At 33.7% G+C, this 13,726-nt stretch overlaps 2 protein-coding genes across 2 annotated transcripts; one reads left to right on the forward strand and one right to left on the reverse strand.

Moving 5' to 3' along the window:
- LOC109725598 lies at positions 534-1,974 on the forward strand. The gene is made up of 3 exons (XM_020254838.1): positions 534-990; positions 1,279-1,673; positions 1,966-1,974. The coding sequence occupies exons 1-3, from the start codon at positions 534-536 to the stop codon at positions 1,972-1,974; spliced, it is 861 nt and encodes a 286-aa protein (XP_020110427.1).
- On the reverse strand, positions 6,147-11,357 carry LOC109725472 (probable trehalose-phosphate phosphatase 6). The gene is made up of 11 exons (XM_020254669.1): positions 10,940-11,357; positions 9,741-9,881; positions 9,276-9,347; positions 8,786-8,881; positions 8,295-8,348; positions 8,011-8,112; positions 7,805-7,882; positions 7,178-7,247; positions 6,963-7,033; positions 6,643-6,735; positions 6,147-6,408 (listed from the first exon to the last, which is right to left on the reverse strand). Exons 1-11 carry the CDS (start codon positions 11,210-11,212, stop codon positions 6,340-6,342), a joined length of 1,119 nt encoding a protein of 372 aa, XP_020110258.1. The 5' UTR covers positions 11,213-11,357; the 3' UTR covers positions 6,147-6,339.

Below are 13,726 nucleotides of genomic sequence, written 5' to 3' on the forward strand. Positions count from 1 at the left end.
TCATAAATATGTTTTTCTAAAAATCATAACAGTATAGTATAATATGAGAGCAGTAAAAATGTCAAAAACTAACCATTTTATGGTTAACTATTTTTTTCTAACGGATTCTAACAGTAGAAATATATTTAAAAATATCAGGACTTTTATAGGTAAAATATATGAAAGTTAAAGTTTATAAAAATATATTTATTATTTATTATGTTTGTAGAAATTTGTATGAAATTAATCCTTTTATTAATAGTGGGAGTTTCCTATAATCCCTCCGTATATTTCTCTCTCTCTCTTTCTCTTCCTATCAGTAGCTTCTATTTAAGTCCTTCCAACATCCCCCTCCTCCCTTTGCGTTCTGAAAAAGCCCCTGATAGTTTCTGGTAAACAGAGAAAAAACTCTCTCTCTCTCTCTCTCTCTCTCTCTCTCTCTCTCTCTCTCTCCATTGCCATTGTGTATTTGATTATGTATGTGCTTACACAATTACACTTGCAGGTTCAAAATCCAAATCAACCATTCAAACCTACATACATACATACATGAAATGGCTTCTCAAGAAGCTGCAGCAGGAACAAGCAATAAGCTGAAAGTAGGCCGAACAACGGAGTACCGAATGGGCGCCAACACTGAGCTCCTGAACATCACCGCCGGCGGCGGCGGCGGCTGCGATGGCGAGGGCACAAAGCTTTTCCTCTTGTGCGGCGCCGACCGGTTCGAGTCGGTTCGACCCTTCCGGTCCGGTGAATTCTCGGTCCACATGGTTCGGGTCAAGGGGAGGCCCATTTCCCTGGTCACCTGCATGGTGGATGATCACCGGTGGATGCTCGCGAAGGACGCGATGGCCGGCCGGGTCGAGGCCCGCATGTTTGTTTTCGGGCTCCCGGGCTTTTTCTACGGGCTCGAGCTGCCGGGTACGGGTGATGGAATTGAGGAGAAGCTAAAAATGTTGGAGGAGATTTTTGCAAGTTTCTCTGCTAATAGAGATCTCACTGTAGAGGATGGTAAGCAGCTTTTTTTAATATATTTTTTAAAATATTTTATCATTCAAAATAAATTTAATGTAAGATTTTTTTTTAAAAAAAAATTGTAAAAATATTTTGTGGGATAGTTGGTAAGCGAAACAAATTAATTTGTCAAATTTTTAACTTCTAAATTTTACGCAATTAATTCCGATATATATTAATTAATATGTTGTAACGGAATATTCCATTTTGGTACCTGCGGGTCCCGGCCCGGGTGGTAACGGTAAAAACGAACTGGACAATCCGTGGGCCCGGGCCTACACCAAGATCGCGCCGCCATCGCGGCGGCGGCGGCGGCAAAATCGTCGACGGCGGAGCCTGAGCTCGTCCAGCAGGCCGTGCGGAGCTCCGCCGCCGTGAAGATCCTCGCCCGCTCCCTCCTCGCCGGCGCCCTCAAGCCCGCCAAACACCTCCTCCTCCTCCACGGCGGTGGCCCGGCGGCGGCTCTGCCGACCATGTCGGCTGTGGCGGCGCTCCTGACTGCCATCGAGACGGGCCAAATACCTTCGGCGGCGATGGCAGCTGTGAGTGGTGCGGAACCCGATGTGGGCGGCGGCGGCAGCGTGGGGTGGTGGTATGTGAACGGCGACGGCATGGCCCTGCTTTTGAGGGTAATGCGCTTCGCGCGTGCGGATAGCGCTGTCCCGGCGGTGGCGGTGGCGGTGGCAGCTGCGGAGAGGGAGAGGAAGAGGCCGCGGCAGCATGAGGATGAGGGTAAACGCGGGGATCGAGAAGCGCGGAGCGGGGGGGCCGGCTAGGGCTTTGGGGGCGTGGCTGCGNCGGCGGCGGCGGCGGCGGACGCGAATTTGAACACGGCAACATCCTAACTTTGACTTAGGCTTAATTTGAAAATGCAAAAATCAAAACAAATTTATTTTCATGCTTTTAAAAGATTTTTAAAAAATTGAATGTGGTTAAGAGATATTTCTTATTTGTATTTATCTTTCGATGTAGGGAAATTGAACTCTAGATATACTTGGTTAGCGCATTTTCAAATTAGGCATACTCTACAAATTTGTGCAATTTTAGAAACGGTTAGGTTGAATGTAATTATTAATAGGAGATGTATATATGTAGTTATAAATATAGTAGTTATTTTGCATACGTATTTTACATATGTACGTTTAGCGTATTTTCAAATTAGGCATATTCTCCTACAAGCTTGTGTAATTTTAGAAGTTATTTGGTTGAATATAATTATTAATACAGTGTAGTTGAAGATATATATAGTTATAAATGTAGTAGTTATAATTATATAGATTTTATTTGGTTCGATGTAGTAGAAGGTATAGTAACTATAAATATTTTATTTGATTATTAGCAGTTGACAAGTGCATTTATAAATTTTATTTTTTTTATATATGAGATATGGTGAGATTATCTTTTATATAGAAAAAAATTACTTTTTGCTTGAAAATTAATAAGGAGGTAAGTTTTTTTTATTTAATATTTTTTTTTTCAATTAATGCAGTTGGAACTGTAGTCAATTTGGCGTAGTTTCAATTGCTACATTTGAACATTCTCATACAACTTCAATTTTTGCAATTGAACTCAAATTCATAAATCAAAGGAATGATCTAAATTTGCATGTAGTTGTAGCTGTAATGTATTTGTAACTATCTGCATCTAGACAGTCCTTTAGTGCATGTAAACTATTTCTGTTTTAGCATAAATATTTTAGTTAATTTGTTGAGTTTTTTTTTTTTGCCAAGTTTTAAACATAATAGCAAATTACACAATTTATCCAATTAAAATTCTCCATATCAGTATGAATTTGCAAAGGTGAGAAATAACGTGATTAAAATCAATCTTCAAATCTCCTAATTGTGGTGAACTCTTTTTTAGTTTTACTTTTTTAATTTTATTTATTTTATATAATTATTTTGTTTTTCTAAGTTTTCNTAGTAACTATAAATATTTTATTTGATTATTTGCGGTTGACAAGTGCATTTATAAATTTTATTTTTTTATATATGAGATATGGTAAGATTATCTTTTATATAGAAAAAGAATTACTTTTTGCTTGAAAAATTAATAAGGAGGTAAGTTTATTTTTATTTAATATTATTTTTTTCAATTGATGCAGTTGAAACTGTAGCCAATTAATTTAGCGTAGTTTCAATTGCTACATTTGAACATCCTCGTACAATTTCATTTTTTGCAATTGAACTCAAATTCATAAATCAAACGATAGATCTAAATTTGCATGCAATTGTAGCTGCAATGCATTTGTAATTATGTGCATCTAGACAGTCCCTTAGTATAAACTATTTCTGTTTTCGGATAAATATTTAGTTAATTTGTTGAGTTTTTTTTTTTATCTTTTTTGTTTTATTTCTTTTTCTTTTTCAGTAGTATTACTTGCCAAGTTTTAAACATAATAGCAAATTACACAATTTATCCAATTAAAATTTCCCATATCAGTATGAATTTGCAAAGATAAGAAATAACGTGATTTTTAAAAATCAATCTTCAAATCCCCTAATTGTGGTGAACTCTTTTTTAGTTTTACTTTTTTAATTTTATTTATTTTATTTAATTATTTTATTTTTCTAAGTTTTCTTTATTATTATTATTATTATTATTATTATTATTATTATTNGATCGAATTGTCTTAATTTGTATGGCTGAATTTATTTTCTATATAAATGATGCACTACCTTTTTCTCTAAAAAAAGGTATATAAAAAGTGCAATATATATGTATGACTTTTTATCAAGGATTTTTTTTTTTTTTGCTTAATAATGTGTTAAATATCTTGGAATTGGAGACATCTCCACCCTTAATAGTTTTGATACTTTAATGATGAGTTTCTTAGTGGGTTACTTAACTTAATCTTCGAAGTGATGAGCAATTGGAAACTAGGATTACGAAGAATTAAACTAATTAGCTAGTCACACATTTGGTCAATTAGAAATTATATATAGAGTTGAGTTAGAATACTCTCAAAAGCACCAGGGGGATGGTGCTTTTGAGTTTTTAACCATTGGATGAAAAAATGTAGGGTTGAAATGATGATAGTAGGTGGTGGTAGGTGGAATAGTGTTTGACCCATGGAGTATTAGTAATTAAGAAGTAGATCCAAGGGCTAGATTAGAAGCACCAAGGGATTGGTGCTTCTAAAAGTTTCAAAAGTATTTAATTAGCTCAATTCACTATATATATATATATATATATATATAGAGAGAGAGAGAGAGAGAGAGAGAGAGAGAGAGAGAGAGAGAGAGAGAGTTAGGCTGGTATACTAACGGTAGCACGGAGGCATCCGTGCTACCAAGTTGTTTTCAATGATGTGGCTTCCAAATTGACGATCGGCTTCGTTAGACTTGATCTACACTATTGAAAGTATTTGGAAACTAAATTTCATAATTTTTCGACATCATTTGGCTAGTGATAAAAAGGTCTTAAAATTAACAATTTTAGTGGTAGATTTGATGCGTTTGTGAATTTAACGGTGTAAAACAATTCAAATTTGATACAATTTTTATAGAAAATTTTTTTCACTATTTAGAGTAAGATCAGTATTTTTGATCTTAAATTCAAGTCTGTTATGATAATTTTTTATGAAGTTTTTATTTTCAGCCATTTATTTTTAGACTACTCGTTTGATAGGTAAATGATACCGAAAAATTATGAAATTTAGTTTCCAAATACTTTCAATAATGTAGATCAAATTTAACGGAGCCAATCGTCAATTTGGAGGTCGCATCATTGAAAACAACTTGGTAGCACGGATGTCTCCGTGCTATCGATAGTATACCAACCTAACTCTCTCTCTCTCTCTCTCTCTCTCTCTCTCTCTATTTATATATATATATATATATATAAATAGAGAAGGGCTACTATACTCTTATGAGTATAGAAGCCTTCGTACTCATAAGTTGTTTTTGATGTTGGGGCTTCCGAATCGATGATACACACCGTTAAATATAATCTAGAGTATTTGAAACTTCTAGAAAATAAATTTCGTAATTTTTCGAAATCATTATAAAATCCATCAAGTGGATATAAAATGAACAGTCAAAAGCGAACAATGTCCTAAAAATGGATGAGCGGATCATTCAATTTAAGATCGGAGTTATTGATCTTTATCTAGGTAATGAATAGAATTTTCTATCAGAAATTCAGGCTATTTCAATTCTTTTATACCGTTAAACTAAAAAGTATCACATACCGACCGTTAAAAATTGTCAATTTTGTGAGCAATTGATCGTAAGGTAAATGATATCGAAAAATTATAAAATTTGATTTCTAGAATTTTAAATGCGCTAGATAATATTTAACAGTCTGGATCATCGATTTGGAAGCTCTATCATCGAAAACAATTTATGAGTACGAATGCGATCGTACTCAAAAGAGTATATAGTAGCCGGACTCTATATAAATATATATATATAATACATACAATTGTAAGAGTCTACAAAGAAAGTGGTAACCCAACTTTTAAAAAACAAAAAAAAAAAAAGAAAAAACAATGGGGACCACTGCTCTTACGTATAATTTGAAAAAGTACTAATATTTACTAGTAGGTTAATTAATACATTTTGGCAAATATTTAACTTTTAATAATCTTTTAATGGTACTAAATTTCTAACCAAAGCAGAGATCAAATAGGAGATAATATTTTTAAAGCTTGTGTACATTCAATATCTAACTCTCTTGTAATGTAAACTGATTAGAGAGGCAAAATATTTGAGGCATATGTATATATTTAACTTAAGGAAACTTATGAAGTGCCACAGGAACACAAAATTTAATACAAATGATCCCTTACACTTGCTTTAAACTTGTTGATATTTTTTTAAACTAGAAAGATGTGAATAATTACAAGAGAAAAGCCTCAAATGACCCACCACATTTTAATAAATTTTGTGGATATCCATGGAAATTCTTATATTTCTTATTAATTATCTATCTTTGTTTTGCCATGAGTATCATGCTTTTAAATTGAAAAGCACCAGTAATTAATGAAGGGAAACAATATATCCATAATAATTAAATACATTTGAGAGGCACATTAATGCATAAAAAGTTAATAATTGTTATTAATTAATTTCTTTCATTCTATTTTCCATGGAGCTAGTTACAAAACTTGAGCTTCATGTGTAAAGGGCAAAAAAGCTAACACTGCTTGCTTTTTAGCCCAAGAAAAAGCTTAAAAATAGAGAGAAAATTAAACTTAAGTAGCATTACAAAAGACTCTATTTAATTATTTGGGGTTCCCCCTCAACCCCAAAAATGGCAATACATAACTCCTAAGTCCATTTAAAGCCACCACAAAAACATAAATGAGAGTGATGGGGACATGTTATACATATCCTATTGTAGTTACCCCCTTGAGTGAGCCTTTAACATTTGTTGCTTCCACTTCACAAGGCTAAGTAACAACTCCATGACCTATAGAAACAATTAATTAACAAACCAAGTCACCAACTTGAGAATATATAAATTTGCCACAAAAATAGAAAAGAAGAGAAACTTGAGAGAGTAAATAGAGAGAAAAGTATGTGACAAATTAGTGATGAGTTGCAATCAAAGCGGTCCACAATATGAAGGTGTATCTTATATAATGTCACAAAAGCATTTGAATGTAAATAAAGGGAGATCAATGGTGCTGTTGCTGTTACTTGCCTCAGCAGGTTCTTGTAGAGAATATGAAGCATTTGTCTCTTTAGGGGACTTCGAAACAAGAATGCCAATGCCTTGTCCTCTTTCGCGTAATACCTAATAATATATCGTCGTAAAAAATGTTATCATTGCGCTAAAATGTTTACGCATTTTACCAAGCTAGAACTTTAGAACCTCATTTGAGTAGGTAGAGCTCTCTACAAAAAGCTTATTTAACTCCAAACGAAGTTTCAGACATCTCGTTTATTAAATGTTTAACTTCTACTTCTCAAGTATAGAAAAAGTAATGCAAATTAGTGAACCAAAGATGTATATATATATACCTTGAAAGCGTCCTCGTCGGTGCGATCATCCCCTATATAAATTGGCAAAACGTCGACACTGTCGGCAAATCCTAATAAATATGAAACATGAGTTTTAGGAAAGGTGGCTTGATTTGAGGGCTAATGACCGACAAAATTGATGTTTTTGCTTATAATATGATCCATAAACTAAGTGAAAAAGATGTGTGATGTAAAGTAGTTGGTTATGATCTTACCAAGAGACTCCAATAGGAACTCCAAGGCCTTCCCCTTGTCCCATTTAATAGTGGGACGAATCTCTAATACCTAAGGATCAAGTAGCCATGAAACCCATGTCATATTTATGTATGGTTACATCCAAAGAACATATATTATAAATTTATAATTATGGTACAGTACCTTGAAAACAAGTCATTATGAAATAGGCAATTTTGTAAAAAAAATCTGACACTATAACGACCCAACTCATTAGTATAATAACTTATTGGGATCACACTATCTGCCTAGAATATTTAAGTCCAGATATTAAATAAATTTACTCTTAGTCTCTGCACATACTTTCAAAATTTTAATGCATTTTTTTTAAATTTTTTTTTTTTTATCTTTACAGTTCTAATTAGTATATTTCATGCAATTCTTGCAACAATAAATTTATTAAGAAAGATAATTAATCAATTTAAATTTCGGAGGTAAAATTTTATTGACTGATTCAAGTCAAACAAACTAAAAGATAAAATGGTAAAATCAAAAATTTGAAGTTTGTGTGCGTAGCTGATTCAAAATAGTTTATAATTCAAATAAGATTTGCATATTTTTACCTATTATTTGATATTTTTTTCACTGGGGCAAAATAAATATAGTACCTTCCTCCCTTGAGTTGGTGTTAGCTTTGGATACTCCCTGAGCACAGAGTTCACTTGCTCAGCCAATAATTTCCAACTCTGCAAACAGTTGATTTAGAAAGCATAGTTTAAAAAGAAAAGAAAAATATTTCCAAAAAGTAGATTTCTTTTTCCCACTAATGGCTAAAATTAGAAAGTGGGCACATGAATTTAAAATTGATTTGGACCTTTTCATCTACACATCTGAAGTGGACAGATACACAGAACTTGTTGTTCTCCACCTTGGCTCCAGGTACTGATTTGGCCTTTTCCAACAATGCTTGGTACACCTGACAAAGATTTTGATGCATTAAGAACCCAACTTTATTACTGGGTCTATGTGGTTAATTATGTTAATAATTATTAATACATTGGTAGGCAATAAAATATTCAAAAGGTTGGGTAGTTAAAGATGCATGAGGAAGAGTAAATTAAACAAATTAATAAAACAATAAAGAATTGAAAAACCAACCTCATTTATCATGGGAAGGAACTCACTAGCTGGTTGAAAGAGAACTCTTTTGCCCTGAATCACACAAATAGAAGAGAAAGATAAATTGAGACATTTCTTAGAGCTTATTTAATTGTGCTAGCTCATAGAGTAGTTTCTCTGGCTGATCTCGAAATTTTTACTTCAATAAGGAGTTATCCATCACTCGAGCAATACTTTTGTAGAAACTCTATACGCGTCTAACTTATCCTTGAGGCTTATTTAGTAGTAATTTTGTTTTTACTTTTAGTAACAATTGCTTTTACGAAACGTTTGACAAATAGAAATGTTTGAACTTTTGATAATACAGGAAGCAAAGAGGAGGCTTCAATTTTAAGCTTTTGGCTCGGTTTGAAGGAAAGATTGTTTGTAAGATTATTATATAGTAATTTTTTTTAGTGCATAGTCTTAGTTAAATGGTACTGTATCGAATGTACGTTCACGGCCAAACAGGCTCGTAGAAAACAACTTACTTTTTTGGCATGCTTGGAGGCTTTGGCAGGCCCTTCGATGTCCATTCCATGGCTACCAGCATAGTAAAGCTCCGCTAACTTCACAAAATTAAACACCTAATATCACACACGAAAGGACTGTTAAATAATGTGAAACAATCGTCTTTTGTACAGCTAAAGCTGTCAGAGAATTATTTTTTAATATTTATACTGTCTGATTGAATAAAGAATTGTGTGGAACTGAACTAAATTGGAGGGATTAACCGTAGTAATTAAGGAGTCTATGGGGACTCAATTAATTTAGGATCTCTTGTTCTAAAAACCATACTAAATAATGTGAACAATTGTTATTTTCAAAAGATTTCAGCTATATATTATTAGATAACGATGTTTTTAATATTTGTATGCAACATAGACCGATTAAAGAACAAAACAACAAAATATTTAAAAGCCAAAGCACAGTAGAGATGATAATGAGTTTATGCTAATTAACAAGAATTAATCAATGCACCTTGTCCCTACACCTCCCACTCACTATAGCAGTGGGAAAGCACTTGGCCACCTTCTTTACTGCGGCCCTCATCTGCTCAATCATTCACAAAGGAAAGCAACGTAACTAGGAAAGAAAACAAAGAAAAGGAGTACTAAAATAGTTATGTAGTTATATATATATATATATGCTAGGGCTACTATATATTTATAAGTACTGATCTTCCTGTGCTTATAAATTTTTGACCGTTGAATAAATAGATTTGTGGTTAGGATGAAAGTGATTTCCGGTTAGAATGATAGTAAAATTTTAAGATTGAGTAGATGGTTGGTTGAATAGTATGATCTAACGAGTGCAAATGATAAAAAATATAGATATAACGGTCACAAACTTATAAGTACAAAAAAAAATTATATTTATAAAAATATAGCAGTCGGACTATAAATACATATACATGTATATAAACTAAAAGAACAGGGTGCTTACTGCATCTGACATGAAGGCGGCGTCGGGGTCATCGACGATCGGCGACAGCGTGCCGTCGTAGTCCAAGAACATCACTATCTGCTTCCCCTGAGAAGCACTTATGATCTGCTCAAACTTGTCCAAAGCCGAAGGATGTTTTACCTGCTCACAGCCACGAAGAATAACAAGTCCATAACTCAATTTACATAAATATTTAAGCCGTTAACCCCCATTTGGTTGGGGTATGAGGGGTGGGATAACCCACTCAATTTACATAAATATTTAAGCCGTTAACCCCGATTTGGTTGGGTATAAGGGATGGGATAAACCCTTATCTCACCCGTTATACCCACAAAAAAAAAAAAGTGGGATTCTTAACGGGTTATCCGTTAAGGGGTGGGGTTAGCAATCCTGAGCCTCTCCCTTGGAATAGGTGTGGAAATAACTATTTCTACCCCTATTTAATTTTTAAATTTAAATTTAAAATTTAAAATGTAAATTATAAATTTTAAAAATTTATAATTTATAATTTTAAATTCTAAATTCTAAATTTTAAAATTTAAATTATAAATTTTAAATTGATATATTTAATTTTTTAAATTTAAAATTTAAAATTTTATATTTCTAAATTTAGATTTGATCTTAAATTTAAAATTTGAAATTGAAAATTTAGAACTTTGAATTTTCGAATTTGAGATTTTTAAATTCAAATTTTAATTTTGTATTTTTGAAATTTAAGAGTTATATATTTAAATTTAAAATTTTAAATATAAAATTTAAAAATTTTAATTCAAATATAATAAAGAGGGTAATATCATTATTTTCTATTTATAACCATCCACTATCTTTATTATTCCACTTATTTCAACCAAACACTATTTTGATTATACTTGGACTAAATCCAATAGTCAACCAAACACAAAATTATTCTATATCTACGTTATATTTTATCATCTTATATCTATCTCTAGAACAACTAAGTTTTACTTATATTCGAACCAAACGAAGTCTAATAGTCTAATAGAAAATAGAGAATGTTATTTCAATACAGTTTTTAGTCGCGTTTTTTTTGTTGTTGAAGTATCGCTCCAGTAGCGGTAACATGCTATCTTTTCTCAAAAAAAAAAAAAAAAAAAAAAAAAGTGTCGCCCCAGTACTGTTATTTGAATTCATAATCCAAAAGTTTAAGCTGGTAGATAAGTGGAAGTAAAGATGCCCACCAACCAAGCGGCGTGCTCGCCGTCCGCCGCGGTGGCGGCTGCGACGGCGGCCGCCCTGGCGTGGGTGGGGGAGGAGGCTCTCATGGAGTCCACCCACGCATTGGCACGGGCGGCGCCGCCACCGCCGCCGAGCTCCAGCTGCGTCAAGCGGCCCTCTCTCGTCGGTTGGCGCGGCGGCGGGAAGGAGAAGACGCGGGTCGGTTTCGGCAACGGTGTCGCAGCGGCGACCACGGCCCCTATCGTCTCCGGCACCACGGCGCTCTGCTTCGGCATCGCGAGGCCGACAATGGCGACGAGGAGAAGGGGACGAGGAGGAGAGGGGGATTAGAGTTTAAGCGTTGTTGTTGTTGTTGTTGTTGTTGTTGTTGTTGTTTGGGTTTTTGTTTGTAGAGAACTTAGACGAGAGTGTTGAGAGAAACAGTGGTGAGTTGGGGGAGAAATGGAGAGGGGAGGGGAGTATATTTATAGCCCTTCGAGGAGAGAGAATTAGGATGTCAACGGATGCGGATTCTTGAAATTTATTCGAATTCTAATGAAACGGGTTTATTCGATGTTAAATAGATATAATTATAAATAAGAATATAAAGAATAAAAATTCGATAGATTCGAATTCGAATACAAATTTTTATATNTATATATATATATATGTATATAATTAGATTAGAATATTATTAATAGTATTAAATTATTGGTGCTATTAGATTTTCGGCCTGGGATGAAGCGATGTGTGAAAAGGATAATAGTGCTCGCGGGTTGAGTGGCTGGTTGGTTGAATAGTATGATCTAATAGATCGAAATATAGATCAAACGACAGAAAACTCAATAGCACCTAATACTTAGGCTTCGTTTGGGATTGCGGGAAAAAAATATCCTGTTTGTTTCCGTACGTAATATTGCTTTCCGCATATCGCGATGAGCCGGTTACGACACATTTTCTGCGGTTCTACCGGAGAACGCAGAAGCATATCCCTTAATGTTATCAAAAAAAATTACAAGTATAGAGACCTCAATACCAAACTAAACTTTAATGTTATCAAAAACAATTTACAAGTACAGAGACCTCCGTACTTTCGAAAGCGCAGGAGCCTAACTATATATATTATATTTAAATTTTTAATTTAAAATTAAATATTAACTTAATAATATTTTGAAATATGATAAGCAGAAATGAGTATTTTAGGTTTGGGATTTGGATTTCAAATTTTAGATCAGATTCAAATTTTGGATATAGATATTCAACGAGTTTAGATTTTGATTTTGATGGTCAGTCCAAATTGGAATTTTTAAAAATCCGTACAGAATCTGACTCGGCGTCGACATTGCGAAGGAGAATGAATAAATAAACAAAATGAATTAGTGAGTCAATAATGAGGCCACCACATAGGTCCCCCAAAGGCCCGAAAATGAGTTTTTTATTTTTTTTTATTTTTATTTATTTATTTTTTAACATCAGATCAAAATGGAGTTTAGTAATTTAAAAACAAAATTTTTGTTTCAAATAAATTAGTTGAGTTAAATTTTATTCTATTTTATTATTTTGTAAAGTATGAGATTTCATGTCAACACATTTTGTATAGTTTCTTTTCCAACTATATCCTTTGCCGTATAATAGTAAGATAAATTGTATAATATTTTAAAAGAAGTTTTTTAAGTTATGTAAAAGATGAGTTTGGCCTCAAATTTTGAAAAACATTGGATGAAATTTATTTGTAAAAAGGCAATCCAACAAAATCTTTCTGAATGAAAAAAAATTTCATTATTAACGAATGAACTCGAACAATAAATTTAGAAAAACCAATAATACTCTATTTTAATTTGTGTATTAATTGCTCGTTAAGGTACGGTATTTTGAGCATTTGATATGTAAAATTACCAAACACTATTGTGATTGATAAAATGCTCCTGTAGTTTTAATTTGTTAGGTCTTGACAAGTTTTTTTTTTTTTAGGAAAAAAGTAGCACGCTATCCGCTTTATTTATTGGAGCGATGAACTAGGCTACAGGGATGAGACATCCGGGGCCTCGAGAGAGCCAAAAAAAAAGAAAAGAAAAAAAAGACAAGACAGAACTCGTGGACGACCAACACTCTCTTCTACTTCGGTTGGCGGAGGTGGTCCCAGAACTTCAGCATCAACTTAAGCTTGTGGATGACCAACACTAGATCAGGGTGGATCTTTCTAAAAATAAACTCGTTCCTGACCTTCCAAGTAACCCGCCAACACGAGACTAATTCAGATAGACTATTACTCGTATGCTGCGGTCTTTTTCTGTCTGTCCATCTATCCAAGACAAAGAGTACGTCGCCTCCGAAGTCCCAAGTCTCTGAACCCCCTCCACACCCATCACAAGGATAAACTTGATGAATACGCACTGTGTGAATAGGCGGTCCACTATCTAGTCATCAGCTCCGCATAGCACGCAGGACATGTCTCCAGTCCATCCTCCCCTCACGAAGTTGTCAGCTGTAGGGGATCTCTTCTTGAGTACGAGCCTCCAAAGTCTCGATACGTTATTTTTGAATGGTAATTGATATGTTTAAATAGTACACGTCATATTTTCTAGTATGAACCAAAGTGACAAATTAAGAAGCACCGACTCCACTCCTTTTCAGTACTACATTGTCTTTAAGTTCATATTGAAGTAGATCCTCTAATGAATCACAATTCTCACAAAAATTAGGATAAATTTCAAAAATCACTTCTGTGGTTTCGCATTTTTTTACTTTAGTATCTTATATTTTAAAGTGTATCAAGTTAGTGTCATGTGATTTTTTTTTTTTATCTTTTC

The sequence above is a fragment of the Ananas comosus genome, linkage group 20 (genome assembly GCF_001540865.1).
Source record: "Ananas comosus cultivar F153 linkage group 20, ASM154086v1, whole genome shotgun sequence".
NCBI lineage: Eukaryota > Viridiplantae > Streptophyta > Magnoliopsida > Poales > Bromeliaceae > Ananas > Ananas comosus.

What these genes read in the sequence shown, in the direction of transcription:
- LOC109725598 (XM_020254838.1), top strand. Translation starts at nt 534, where the DNA reads ATGGCTTCTCAAGAAGCTGCAGCAGGAACAAGCAATAAGCTGAAAGTA. An exon ending in AGATCTCACTGTAGAGGATG is followed by an intron (nt 991 to 1,278) that starts GTAAGCAGCTTT and finishes GCCTACACCAAG; the next exon opens with ATCGCGCCGCCATCGCGGCG.
- LOC109725472 (XM_020254669.1), bottom strand. Translation starts at nt 11,212, where the DNA reads ATGCCGAAGCAGAGCGCCGTGGTGCCGGAGACGATAGGGGCCGTGGTC. An exon ending in GCGAGCACGCCGCTTGGTTG is followed by an intron (nt 9,882 to 10,939) that starts GTGGGCATCTTT and finishes GGCTGTGAGCAG; the next exon opens with GTAAAACATCCTTCGGCTTT. An exon ending in CACCAACTCAAGGGAGGAAG is followed by an intron (nt 7,248 to 7,804) that starts GTACTATATTTA and finishes CTTGATCCTTAG; the next exon opens with GTATTAGAGATTCGTCCCAC.